Genomic DNA, 14,300 nt, shown 5'->3' on the forward strand with positions numbered 1-14,300 from the left:
TTCTTATTATTTATTTATTGTTTGTTATCATCGATGCTTGGTAATGGCTCTTGTGTGGCTGGGGCAATAGGAAAATATCCACTTTATTTTGTGCTGTAAACAAGGTTTTGATTGCTAAATTAACCTGCTTTGTCTTTTTTCTGCTGGTGTAACCAAATAGAATGATTTTCTTTCTTCATAATGTGATTACGACGCCTACATGACAGAAAACCGCCACTCCAGACTGTAATAACTGGCTATCTCCACATGAGGGCCACAGTTGCCATAAAAGGCAGCAAAGGAAAAAGGGAGGAGGTGAGGCGGCCGGTTGCAGATCGGACCCGGCCATTGTTTCTGTTCCACTTGGACCCGTTTCTTTCTCTAGCTCGAGGAGGCTTTGCAGGGTTGGAGGCAGGGTTACGTGGGGATTTGTTATGGGGTGGTGAGTAAGGCCCATAGCCTGGCCAATCATCACTGTACCTTTCACCATGATCTCCACCACGTGAACCGCTACCCTCCTCACCTGGAATATGCAAAAAAGAGATTTCTGGCTCAGTGGAATGGAAATAAAAAGTTTCATACAAATTTAGTGGACACGTTCTACCAATGGTGCCACAAATCCTTAAGATCAATTACCTAATACTCCTTTTATGATATATACAAATGCACTTACTGTCCATGAAGTCCAGGTCCTGCCCACTCTGAGCATGTCTCAGTTTATTGGTCACCACTCTCAGCTCCATGATCAACTGTCTCGTCCTCACATCTGGCCTGGCAATGTCCACCTCAACCTCTGGGTTATTGATCTGGCTGACCAGCCCGTCACCTATCACATCTGGGAGATACCTAAGTGTGTGCACACAGAGACATTCATGTAGACAACTTGTCAATGCTTCACGCAGTGTGGCTTTAAATGGCAGGGGGGAGGTGCAACTCAGAAGCAAAATGAATGTGTCACATCACCACAAATGGGTGTAGTATATTTGGGGAATACTCATCTTCACTGCAATATTTGACTGTTGTCATAAGGGGAAGCAACTCACTCTGCCATTTAATTGTGGGGATGTAGGCAGGTAGTATGTAGTTACAATAGTTGTGTATCTCTGAGCCTGAACCTCATCGTGGTACCGTGCCATCATCCATGATCCAGCAGCAAAAATAGCCTATGAAATCAGGCTGGTGTCGTTTAGACTGTGATTCATGCCAAGTCCCATTGTCCAGTCATCCACAATTCTCCCTTGTTTACAGTTAATAACTTATTTCATATGTCACAATCCATAATTCCTCCTTACCACAACTTAAGTTAAACTTATCAGGTTAAATCAGTTCAAACTGTTCCATATCTCAGTCATTTTCATTATTTGATCTGTTATATATCATTGTTTGCCATTTGAACTGCATCAGTATTAATTTTGTTGTTTGCTTATTTAGATTAATAAATTGCATAAAAATCCGTTCTGCTCTCCTCGGTCCTTTCTGTTGTGAAGCGATAAAGTTCCTGTATTGAGAACCCATTCTTCAGACCTGAGATCAAACATTTAAGAATAATAAACCGGTCATAATAAATACATCAAATTCTAGTCAGTCCACCGTATTATTTGATACTAAATTAAACTTAAGGCAGATTTGCTACAATCTTAGTTAGGTACATGATGGTCTTTTTTGCCCTCAGGAGGACCTGTAGTTAATTTGGTTATGTTGGTTTTGTGCCACTGTTACCATAAAAATCTTAATTTGTCCAGTACTTTGTTTTATGAATACCAAATACTTGTGCTAAAGTACAGCTAGCATGGCTGAAGATTCTTGTAGACTCTTGTTTTTACATCAGTGACCTTTTTGCTTAGCAGACGGGGGTTGTTGTCTAGAGTGCAGCCTGTAGTTTAAGCAGAAACATTGTGGTCAATAAGTTGTATGACATCTACAGAATAAGCTGCATCATAAAATACATACGGGACAGTCCCAAAGGTTAACTATAGTAGTAAAACATTTTATACCAGCATGTGTCTGGCTGCAGTCCCACTTTATGATTAAAGCTGTTAAGGTCTGTGTACGTTTACATAAAATTGCTCTTTAATGCAGCTGGAATATCACCGAGAAAAAAATCATTAATGCAGACTTGTTTTCCCTGTGTATCTCTCCCACAACACACTCACACACAGGACCACACAGCTTCTCTGAATTATCCTGGATACACGGTGTTAGGCTGTATTTATGTGCATGTACTGAGAGAGCATGTGGGTGACTGGTGGTAGCTAAATTAAATGAACTCGGTTCCATCTGTTGCATAACTCCACCTCTGCACCATCACTCACTCGCTCCTCCTCAACCTCTACCGAACCCCTTCCTGCACCCTCCACCCCCTAGGCTTTGATCTCGCTCACCTCCCCCGGGTCTGTCCATTCCAGCAGCGGTCCTCATTAGTGACGTCGGCAGCCATCTTCTCATCGCTGCAGATGGTGTGTGGGAGGGACACCCAGAAGCCCCGCATGGGCCGCAGTCGCTCCTTCAGCTCGGTAACCTGTACGGAGGTGGAAAGAAATTGTTTATGAGTCAGACCTGGTTTTAAAGCATCCTTATTATGGCTGGCAGCAGAAAGCATATGGAAGCTGCAGTGGTGATGCTGGGCAAAGCAGAAAAACTGACATGACACAGCTTCTGGGTCACTTCTTAAACCTCATGTCTTATACTTTATAAATAGATATGAATACCCACTTTCATTTGTCTCTCTCCTCTGCCCTTGGTTTCATTTATTTTTCCAACACTTCTATCTTGTAAGGCCACACCACCATGCTCACAGGGATATTGTTTGGGTTCTGACAGCTGCACTATTATTAGTTGCTTTTAGTTGCTTTCTGCTCAGTTGCTGTGTCTAAATCCTGGCACATGGACAAAGCAAACTGTTTTAACACACTTACTTGCAGTTTCAACATGTATTTCCACCAGGAGTTGGTGGAGACCAGGACTGAGCTCAAAAAAAGGGAACACTGAAGTGCATTTGTCATCGGGCCAGAGACAGGACATCAAATGAATGCTAACATACAGTAGCTCTGTACCTGCTGGATGTCTCAATAGTCAACATTCTGCTAACAGGTTTGCCACAACAACACAAAGTGATGTTAATTTAATGTCGTATTTACATTTTATTCTGCTGCCCTCAGCCACAACAACAGAAAGTGATGTTAATTTAATGTTGTATTTACATTTTATTCTGCTGCCCTCAAGTGGCCAAACAATAAAAAAAATCTATCATCTTTAAGTTGCAAAAAAAAAAAAAGTAGATTAAGAATAGCTACTACACCCAGTTTAGCCAAGGTACTGTATGTTTCTTCCTCACCAGTCGGTCCAGGTTGGTGCCTGCAGCAGTGGTGGGCTTCTCTTCAGGACTGTAGGTGCGGAAGGGCTTCCTGCTGCCCCCTGAGTCTTTTGGTGAGCGTTTGGACCGTCCTGGAACTGGCCTGGGGTTTCCACAGCCCTGGAACACCTGAGATAAACATCAACAAGATTCTGTGCTGTTTTTAAGGTAACCCTTAATGTAAGTGTAGCAAAACCAAGCTGAGAGACTTCCCAAATCATAACAATAGCAAAAAAAGTGTCTGCACCCAACAATGTTGCAATTAAACTAAAAATATACCATTATGGAAACAGTTTTTTACAAGCTCCACAACCTTGCACTGTTAGTAAAAAGCAGAAAACATGCAAATCTGAGCTGTTGGGGAGAGATCTGCCTGTTCATTAAAGTGCTTCTCTGTTTCTAACGAGATGTGGGTGTCTGTCTGGCAGATTAGCTCCCATGATATCTGCCCTGTTTGACTGCTTGTTGTCTCATCAAGAACATTAAAATTAAACACTATAATATGACTATAGCTTTTACTTGTAAGTGATTTTTATGATAATGGTGGATGATATTTATGCATGCACAAAGTTTGATTATATAGCACACATTATACTGCTTTTCTTGAAGAACGGCCAGACTGAATCCAGTGGAAGCAAAACAATATATCTATACAATGTCATTTAACTTTTTATTTTTCCACCATCTGCTTCTGCTCTCTTTCTGACCTTAGTGGAGATGGTGACACTGTTCTCCTGCATGTGCATGATGGCCTCTGACACTTTCACAGAGAGAGAGTCGGCTGCAAGCTCTATGTTGAACGGCCCCTCTAACTTCTCTGAAACCTGGTACAGAGCATCTGATAGAGGACAGAAGAAGAAACACAAAGAGAGATGGTAGGTGATGAAGTTTGGCATGACTCCATTTAGTTCTCATTGTCTGGCAAAACATTCTAAAACCAGACGGCATTCAGAGAGCACAAGCCTCGACCAAGGCAGCTCACTGTACCCATAATGCCGTTCCACCTAAAATCATTATTCCCAGGAGTGTTTGACCTTCTTACCTCGTTCTTGGCGAAGGTAAAAACTCTCAAAAACTCTCGCTGGTGGTCTGTTGGGGGCCCAGATAAATATCAAGACAATAATTCCCTGTCTCTCACTGTCTAACCAGCTAAAAGGTTTGAGGTTACATGACTGTATAATTATAGGAAGCAAACCATCAACATAGAAAGAAAAGTGGGACAAAGAGAGAAATAGTGGTTGTAAAAAACGTGAGGGTGCATTTGGTTTGGGCGCAGCAGACATGGTGATGTGATGAAAGATAAGAGGAAACGCTGCACATGAAAAAGAAAGTGCAGGGAATGTATGAGTTTGATGAAAGGCGAAGGAAACACAGGAAGACATCAATTGTGAAGGAGCAGAGAAGCATGAATGATTAATGGACGGGTAATTCATTAGAGCAAAGGGAAGTGGAAAGTAAATGAGTAACAGAGGAGAAATAAAAGGATTTTACTTCCAGGTATGCTATCTTTAATAATAATATTAATTCAAAATGCTGTTAAATGTTATTTGGGCCGTGACCTTTTTTCCCTTTAGGATCTAAGGTAATTGAAAACGAAGGTACTGTGGCTCCTTCATTCATTCAATCTTTATTTATACAGGGTAATCCAATTAGAGCTATTTCACTCTTATTTGCATGGATGCCCTGTTTACACGAGATAAAACACAATTTCACAAGCAACACAAACAGCTTCATCTGAAATACAAAATCTAACAAGTCTAAAAATTATAAAGTGCATCAGGCACGTGCTCTAAACCCAACTAACCAACTACATAGCATTATGCATTGTTCATCCTACCCTTACCCACCAATGAAATTGTTCCATTCAGTCTCCAGGTCGGCCTGATTGGCTAAGCAGCCCTTCATCACATTAAGGCACAGGGAGTGACAGGGCCGCAGGAAGGCCATGCCTCGACAAAGCGGGCAATACCACTGACGCATCAGGCCACGCACGCACTCGGAGTCTGCAGTCAACTGAGAAACAAAGTATTGAGAGTTATGACATGTGCATATTCACTGCAAGCCTTTGTTTTGTTACACTCAAGGTTTTATTTGACATTTTAGATACTGATAATTTCATCTGAGCAAACAGGGTTAATTTTCACCTTTGTACCTTTGTTTTGAGAATGGCTATATAAATGAAAATTAGGGAAAATCTTCTCCACTGCAACATCTTTTTTTAAATCAGGTTGATTCAGATTGAATGGTACAAACATTTAATTTACCGAAAAACTATATATAGGACTGAAGAGAGTATTCAAGATGAGTATGACATATGTAAATATAATGCAGAGCAGTAAGAGCCACTCACTCACCTTTGTTGCTTTGCTAACAATATCCCGACCAGTAGCTAAGCCCTGAGATAGCGCTCTGGCCGCAATGAACGCCCTGGACACCTGAATATGAAACCCAGGACAATAGAATAGGATCAGTGACAACTCAACATGTCATTCTTCATGACAGTTGTCTGAAAGCGTCCATATCAACTGTGTAGTATTTTATCACAGAACACACACTTGTACGCGAAGTTTGCGGGGCACATCCCCAAATGGCTGCAGCTGTTCAGCGTGTTTGCTGACACACTCCAGGTAGTCCTCACTGAACTGGTACTGAGGGTTGACCAGAGAGAAGACACGCTCCACCAGCCTGGACCAGAAATCTGAGAGAACCTCTGTCAGACTTATAGTGGCTCCTGCGGATAGAAGAGCAACCTTTAGCATCACTAAGGATAAAATATTAGATATAATTGCATGTTTCTGTATTGATTTCTGAAAAGGAAGCAGAACAGCAACACTGGAGGATCTTATTATGTGGCGCTGCAGCAGAGTTAATGTACCACTGATGCAGATAAGGCCGGTTTAAAGGGTTAGTTCACCCCGAACTAAAAATCTGTTGTTTTCAACTAAAACACAACTGATGCTCGTAAAACCACAAAACACACAGTGAGGTAGCCCCTGTATTTCCATCGCAGTGTTAAGCATGGTAAATTGCTTAAAAATCAAACATACAACATCCACTAAATTTCTCCAGACTGTTTAAATATTAATGCTCAGTTTGTGTGTGCTGTTTCCACTCACTGTTTTCTGTCTGACAGCTGGGGGGGGTGCATTCAATTTCAATACCTGTGTTGTGTTAGAGGTCTTTTTTTTTCCTTGGCTACTCACACTACACCAGCTGTTTAGAGAAATTGTAGTGCTTTTGATATTTCCCAAAATTTGTCTTGATGCTGTGGAGAAACATCCCTTTAAAGCTGAACAGTCTGGAGAAATTGTAAGATGTAGTTAACCACAGCCTATGAACTGTTCCTACACATCTCGTCCAACCCAGATAATAGAGCAACGCCACTAAATGAAAGCCAAAAGCAAACAACACAAAAGTGTGTTTCTGCTTCTTTGATTTCTGTGTAGTCTCTTAAACACAACGCAGTAACATGTTAATAACATAGAATAATATGTTATGTGCACCGTGCAATTTTTTCCTCATTTTCTTTAAATGTGCTTTGGTGCTTGTCTGATTCTGTACACTAGTCAACTGGCAAGGACATTCTGCATATGCAATTCTCCAATCCGTAGTCTACTATACAGCCTCATATTAGCCATACATGGTGTTTGGCAGAGAAAGACAGGTTGACTAAGCAGCAACAACCTGCAGATAGACTCGCCAGTGAGCGGCATTCAGGCCAAAACGGAGGTATCTGCAACAGAAATAGAAACAGTCTGGCATCTGTGGGATTCCATCTCTCCCTCGATTTTTCTCCAGTTCTTCTTGGCAGTTCACTTCAACTCAAAAGACAATACTGCCTCTTTACAGCTTTCTATAACTGCTGTGGATTATCCATACCAGTGACATGGACTGAACAGCCAGAGCAATAGGGAACCATCACTGCTCTGTCCCTAACCAGACCACCAGATAGAGGCCCATGTAGTGCAAAAAAACCAAAAAACAAAGCCAGGTTGATTGTTTGAATAAACGTCTCCATTTTGGTTGTTTGCATTGAATTTAAATTTCATAAAATTTAATATAGAAGAGGTTTATTGCATCGTGCTAATTCTGATAGTGTCTGATCATAGTCACTTTGAAATTTATTGGTTGACATTTTCCCTTAATTTGACAAATCAGATTAGAGACTGAAAGGAAATACGCAAAGTTTTAAAAAACAAAGTCCCCATCTGGAATCTGGGGGAAATCCTAATTTCATTGTATAACACAGAACATCTGACCCAGCTGGTATCATTTTGCCTTAGACCATCGGAACACATACAATAGTTGCATACATTAGTTTGCCAGGAGGTGGACAATGTGATTAAACAAACCAGAATAATATCTGCGAAGCTCCACAAACAGCTCCTGGAAGACGTGCACATTCTGAGTGAAGAGCCGCCCATAGGTCTTAGTAAACATCTGGTTCATCGACTTCTCTGACAGCTCTATTAGCTCTCTGAAGAACTCTGCAGTGACACAGAAAAAGCAGATTAGATATAAATCTGTCACCCACCCTTTTTCCTTCTAATATCTTAGCCAGGTTTCTACGTAGGTGTTCAGTCACCCCCTCCTTCCCAGATTAACATCTCCTAGATATCAGTTCCTGCACACTGGAAAATGAGTGTAATAACATGTACTTTATTTAAAATCCATCTTTAAGACTCAGATGCAGTCTCCCACTCCTTCCACGTCTTTAAGTGATTCATCACATACATTATATAAAAGGATGAGGAGGGAAAAAAAGGTGATAGCAGTGCACAGCAGGTGGGAGGAAGTGTAAATACAGCTCTGTGCAGCACCTGCTACAAACCTGCAGCCTCACATACAGAATCTGAGACAACGTGGGCTAAATTCTCCTGACTACAGTCATTAACATGGTCTACATAGGTTTTCTTACCATGACCATTTGTTTAAAGGTGCAGTCCACCAATATTACACATTAAGGTCATGGATGATCCTACTGGGTCTGTGACAGCTGTTTAAAAATCTCTTCTATAATTCTGGAAAAGGCTTTTAATGTCTAAATTCATTTTAACGATGCTTCATTTAGTCTCAATAGATTTTATTCTGGTTTTTAGTGCTTACCGTTTTTGCTTTATTTGCCAATGTAAAGCACTTTGAATTATGCTATATAAATAAAGTCACTTTGCCTTGCTTAAAAAGGCAGAAAGGGTTTGATTAAAGACACTACTGAATTACATTATGGAAAATGTAGGATCCAGTGTTTCTGGAGTTTAACCCATAGAAAAGACAAAAAGTCAGGATAACTTGCGATCTGTGTTTTTAGAATCTGTGCCTTGTGAGTCCTCCAACTAACTGAAACCGCAATAATAAAATCACTGGAGTATCCTTTTAATATTAGCAGTTCTCATGTATTTGTTTAAACATAAATCATGCTATAAGAACCATGCTAGGATCTCTGCAATATACAGGCATTGTTGTGCTTTTAGATTCCAATTCTGTGGCACAGACATCTGACCATTTGGGAGGACCTGTGCAGTTGGAGATCCTAATAAGATGTCACTCATCGCTGCTAAATCGGTAGCTTGGGGAATGTGAAACAAGAACAAGCTGAGTGCAGTTTGTGTTCCCTTTTTCCTGCCAATGTACTAAATGTGGAATCAAGAAAATACTTTGTAATGTTTTAACTTTTCAAACCAGATAGTTTTCCTATTTAGCATTCTTAATAACTGTACAAGCCTCTGAGTCATCCTCTCACCATCAAATCTGCGATGTCTCTGGGTGAAAGTTGTCAAAAGAAACTGGCTGTTGTCTTCGACGGCTTTGAGGAAGTCCCTCTCACTCTGGAGGGACAGCGTCTCCTCCATCTGACTTGAGCAGCAGGTGTAGTCCTGAGGACAGAGCCGCAGGTGCTCACCTGGAAGGTAAAACCAGGCCAGAAGAGAAAGAACATTTAGGTCTGATCACATGTTCAGACGCTTATGTGGATAAATGAGATTACAGTGTAATGGTTTGGTTTCAAATCTGCATAGATATTCTGTTATTGTGAAGCATGTTGGGTTGCATTTCTACATTAAAGCTGCAAGCCTATATAAATAAAGTTACTAATAAAAAAAAACAACCTATTTTCAATAACATCACTAGGTCTTATCAGGTCAAAGCAGATTGAGATAAGAGTCAGTACCTCCACTTATCACTCTGTTCAGTGACTGTGGGGAAATCTTATTAAACATATGGGAGAGAAAATCTTAATTTATCTGCATGAATTATCCACCTTTAATATGTCTTTCTTTTTCAGCTCAGGTTGGGCTTTGTCAGAGCTAATGATATGCAAACGACAACCAGGAGGAGGAAAAAACCCATAGCACTGAAAATGTGGTAAAGGTTTGGATTCTTTGTTTCTATTATTTTATATCTAACATGAACATTGCTGCTGTTATTGCAGTCCAGTGTCTCATTCCCCACTCCACCCTCTCCGATGTTCCTCTCTGCCTCTTTTGTTCTCTCTGTGTGTCTCACCATTAGCCCTCTCTCATCCCTCTATTTCCATTTCTAAACTGCCTCTCCTCATCCTTCACTCTCCTGGCCATCTGCTCCCCTGGCCCACGGGACAGTGAGCCAAGACTCAGGCAGTGATAGCCCAACACACACACAAAATAAATCAATATTGCAGTTGTCTCCTTGACTCGCGCACAGAGACGAGTTACCATAAAATAATACTCCACATCTGCAGACATACCCTATATTTTATTCACTTTTAATGGTGAAAGATTCAGGACTGACTGTGGGTAACACACACCATCCTTCTCTCACTGATTTACATGCAAAGCTTGATCTCTGAGAAGTAAGCTTCAGACACTCAAGTGCTCCATCATTTTCTCCCGCACATGGCCAGACGAATTTTCACAAATTTGAACTCTACTCCCTTCTCTCTTCCTCTTCTCTATCGCTCCTCCCTAAAATTTCAAATTATCAACTGTTTGTATAATCCACATGATATATTTTCATTCAGCAGATAAGATTATCACCAGTGAACAGAGCCTGTGGGTATATGCGTGGATTTAACCATGGGCGAGGAGGCAAAGACTAATTAGGGGTGAGGTTCTTTGTTTCACTGGTGTTGGCAATTTGCTCATCCCCTTAATCATCCTATTTAAAAAGCACAGAGGGGAGGAGGGGGCGGGTGTAATTTCTTTTAAACCATCCTGCATTGTTTCTCTTGAGGGAAAACTCCCCATGATAATCCTACATTGTGTCTCTGGTGCTTAGTGAGTTATGAGCCACAGTGTACTTTTTTCTCTCACTTTCCTATTGTGCTTTGTATTGTGCCTATTGTATTTAAAGGTTTTTTTTCTGCTAGAATTTTATGTTCCAGTTTTTTTTTTTTTATCCCTGATGAGAAGAACTAGAGCATCCTGACGCACCTACATCTCTGCTGCGACATATCAGAAGCTATGAGTCTTAAATTTTGTCTTGACATGTCTTTAAAATGAGACTACTGTGCACAAGTCCAAAAAAAAACCACAGGTTAGATGCAGAGTCTTACCAGAGATCTGGACCAGCGGAGCAGTGCCAGTGCTGTACCCCTTCTCCGCGTACACCTGTCGGGTGTCGGCGCAGCTCCTCCCCGCAGCAGCCACTGTGCTGCGATGGGGCAGCGGCCGCGTAGAGGAGCACCAGCAGCGTGTACCTGGGAAGAGATAGCCGGGTGTCCATCCTCGGTGCAGGACTCAAAACCTGATATCAGTGGAGGAAGTGTTTCTATAAAAACGGACTATGGGCGCAGCGGTTTGTGGATGAATGAATAACTGGCCGGTTTAAATGTACGCAAAAGTAAAAAGAGTAACAAGATTCCAAATGGTCAGCCGTTTAAAACAGTCATAGTTTTCCCCGGTAAGTGCAATGAACAGATCCCAGATCCGCACTGGGTTTTTCTATCACACATATGTTTCCATGTCCGTGTCCAGTTAATGTGTCCTTCCTGGGAAATCCGCTGTTGTACGTAAATGTAAGGGGAGTGTGGACGGTACACCCCCGTCCCTCAGCGTTATCGAACAAACTGCATCAAGCGCAAAAGAAGAGCTACCGGAAGTTTGTTTTCAAAATAAAAGCAAAGCCAGTATCAGTTAATTGTATACAAGTTTTTAAACAAAGTAACTGTGTTAATGCTTTTGTTATCACTGTGAGCAGTACCAGATCAGTATCATCAAAGAGCATTTTAGCCCAAAAACTATAGTGCCACTGGTTGTGAACAGGATCATGTAATTGGTAAATCTGTGTGGTGGTGTTCACTGTTTAAATCTGCTGCACACAACTTTAAAAGAGACAGAAGCGTTTCCTTAAATTAAAAAGTGACATAAAACAAGTTAATTGGAGCCATATGATGTTTTAGTAATAAGTCATGTCTGCACAGAAAGAAAGTTTCTTGTTAGTTTGACAGTGATGCTGCTTTAACACTGAACACTTTGTTTTCAGGTGAAATTTTATATTGCAGTTTGCATAATTATTATACAGGAAAAAAAAGAGATAATTATTTAAAAATGACCTTGAGGACTAATCCCAACTGAGGGCTTAGTGTGACCATGTGCAAGAATGGGTTATTGAACAGGGCTACTGGGCACAAGCACAGACAGGATGTATGGACTTGATAGCCTAAAGCCTTGGTTAGAAAAACAGTCAAATTGCTACAAAGACACAAAATAACCACAAAGATACTCAAAACTACCAAAAAAACATGCTAGCCTATATGTACAGAGGTATGTAAAACTATTACAGAGACACAAAAAACAACTAGAAAGAGTTTGCTAGTCATTAGTAATTTGTGTTTCTGAAGTCTGGGTGGCTTATTTTTTTTATAGGAAGGGTGGGGGGTCTTTTATTCATGTCCCAGCATATTTTTACTCTCACAATATTGTAAAGCCAGAAAAATAAGTATTTTATTTTGAAAGATCAGACCAGAAGTTATCTGTTTCATGCTGTTTGGTTTGACTCTGCTCATATAGTCTGTCAAACACTGAACAATAGACCATGCAGAAGAAGAGCAGAAGGATAGATTGAGGTGAGATGTCTACAGTGGGGAGCAGCTTAGCCACCCCCTCAGGGTCTTAACACTGGACAAACAGACACAGAACCATGGATATATAATTACTTTTAATAATGTGTCCATGCACAGAATAAACAGACTGATCAGTCAGTCATACACTGACAGAATACAATATATGACCGTGAATATAGAATCTAACAAAGTTTATAATAGTAAGTCAAGCAAATGTACTGCAAGGATGCAAATATTTTGAAGATGCAGTCATATATTCAGCAACAATTGACTTCATATCCCTGCTGCACCTGTTTACCTACATGTTACAAAGCAGAACTACTGAATAGCCATTTGTTAGAAATGACCAATGGTAATGAAGTGACGTTCCGAAGGACCAATCATCTTCTGATCTGAGGAAGCGCTGGCCAATCGGAATCCAAATTTAATTTGCCTTCGTTGCGCGCCCTCTCGTCTCATGAAGAGAGTGAAAATTAGCAAAATCCTCAGAGATAGAAATATATTCGCTACTAACTACGGTATCAAATGGTAAAATTATGTGATTAATTTACGTAGGGTTGTTACTTAAAAGCTATAATGTGGGATTCGTTTGCTAATAGATCCATTTTGCAAGATAAGATTTCGTTTTGTTTTGTGATACACCTGTAGGTTAGCCTTGTAGGTTAGCCTTGTAGGTTACTGTTGATCGGCAAACTTAAAAGGCAGCTTGAATTAATAGACTTCAAGTCTATTAATGAGTATTATAACCGTAAATGAGGATGCAAAAAGCTAGCCTACACTAGGGTTTACCTGACGTTAAGATGTTAGCCAAGTCTGGTCTTGTAATTAGCTGAACGAGTTTATTTCCGTCTTCCCCACAAACAGTAACTTGGCTCTCCACAGAAAGGCCGTTAGCATAGACCATCTAACCAGCAATTCAAGATCATCTCAACATCTCTGAACTTCAGCCAAAATGTCAAGTGGAGACTCGCTTTCGGACAGGTAACCTAGCCAGCCATGGGTAAAGTTGACGTTTAACTTGGCCATTGAGTATTTGTATGGAGCCTGGTATTTATTTATCCCGTGTACATATTTCATTTAAAGTTGTTAGTAGTACAAGTGAAAACAACAGGAACACCATTCTCAAGTTCAATAAAGAGCACAAAGTTCAGTTTCACAGCCAATATTTGAATGATCTCCTCACATCTCAATGAAAAATCAAAATAAAACTTTAAGCAACCCATTCAGAGTGTCTATGATTCTGGACCGTTGCTCTGTATAAGTAGCATATTTGAACACAAAGCAACCAAAACTAGCCATCAAAGAGTCAAGAAGGAGTGCTGCAACAATATCTAGTGTATGGTAAAGTAGTTTGAAGGTTGCCAGGACAAACTGACTAGATGCAATAATAATATTCTGAGTGCACCTCCCTAACAAACTGATAACCTGAGGGCTATGAATAAGTAACTTGTGTGCCCACATTATTATTCTGAGTGTGAATAAGTAACTTGTGTGCCCACATTATCATGACTTTTACCATAAAGTGTCTGCCACTGTAGTTTTGTTAGGCTTGATTCAGTTTTCTTTTTCTTGTTTGTTAGTGTTGAGGAGCTGGATGACTTCTCAGACTTTGACAGTGACTATGGGACCACGATAAAAGCCACAAAGCGGAGAAAACAGGCAGTGCCCGGACCTCAGGTAAATTAGCTTGTTTCCTTTCAAAATAGTTCGTGCTCATTTAGATGCTAAATTTTTGGTGATTTTCATGTAGATTTTTCACACTAGTGGAAAGAGGGTGTGATTTTGTCTAGTTATCTTGTCTTATGTTTTTTATGGCATTGAAACAATCTTAACTGTTCATCATCCCATTGATATAAAAGATCAAAATAGCATAATTGGAATCATAGCGACTGCAGTAAATATTTGATTCAAGCCATTCATATCTTACCACAG

At 40.5% G+C, this 14,300-nt stretch overlaps 2 protein-coding genes across 5 annotated transcripts in view; one reads left to right on the top strand and one right to left on the bottom strand.

Moving 5' to 3' along the window:
* On the bottom strand, nucleotides 1–13,272 carry gpc2 (glypican 2). The gene is made up of 12 exons (XM_020624747.1): nucleotides 13,158–13,272; nucleotides 10,860–11,003; nucleotides 9,072–9,230; nucleotides 7,684–7,818; nucleotides 5,887–6,062; nucleotides 5,686–5,766; nucleotides 5,179–5,344; nucleotides 4,039–4,169; nucleotides 3,314–3,460; nucleotides 2,361–2,497; nucleotides 653–825; nucleotides 1–502 (listed from the first exon to the last, which is right to left on the bottom strand). The coding sequence occupies exons 1-12, from the start codon at nucleotides 13,270–13,272 to the stop codon at nucleotides 237–239; spliced, it is 1,830 nt and encodes a 609-aa protein (XP_020480403.1). The 3' UTR covers nucleotides 1–236.
* Nucleotides 12,776–14,300, top strand: part of stag3 (STAG3 cohesin complex component) — a 21,462-nt gene continuing 19,937 nt past the window's right edge. For 2 of the 4 annotated variants that reach the window (XM_020624755.1, XM_020624758.1), the window contains exons 1-3: nucleotides 12,776–12,896; nucleotides 13,233–13,349; nucleotides 13,949–14,045. In XM_020624755.1, coding sequence (XP_020480411.1) covers nucleotides 13,321–13,349; nucleotides 13,949–14,045 — 126 coding nt within the window. In that variant the 5' untranslated portion in view covers nucleotides 12,776–12,896; nucleotides 13,233–13,320. The remainder of the gene's footprint in view (nucleotides 12,897–13,232; nucleotides 13,350–13,948; nucleotides 14,046–14,300) is intronic. The other 2 variants (XM_020624757.1, XM_020624756.1) reach the window with 2 other exon arrangements.

The sequence above is a fragment of the Monopterus albus genome, unplaced genomic scaffold (genome assembly GCF_001952655.1).
Source record: "Monopterus albus unplaced genomic scaffold, M_albus_1.0 scaffold337.1, whole genome shotgun sequence".
Taxonomy (NCBI): Eukaryota; Metazoa; Chordata; class Actinopteri; order Synbranchiformes; family Synbranchidae; genus Monopterus; species Monopterus albus.

Coding starts and splice junctions, on each gene's coding strand:
- gpc2 (XM_020624747.1), bottom strand. CDS start 13,272: ATGGTCTATGCTAACGGCCTTTCTGTGGAGAGCCAAGTTACTGTTTGT. Junction 4,170..5,178: donor TGAATGGAACAATTTCATTG/GTGGGTAAGGGT, acceptor GTCCTCTATCAG/ATGCTCTGTACCAGGTTTCA. Junction 2,498..3,313: donor GCACCAACCTGGACCGACTG/GTGAGGAAGAAA, acceptor ACCTCCGTACAG/GTTACCGAGCTGAAGGAGCG.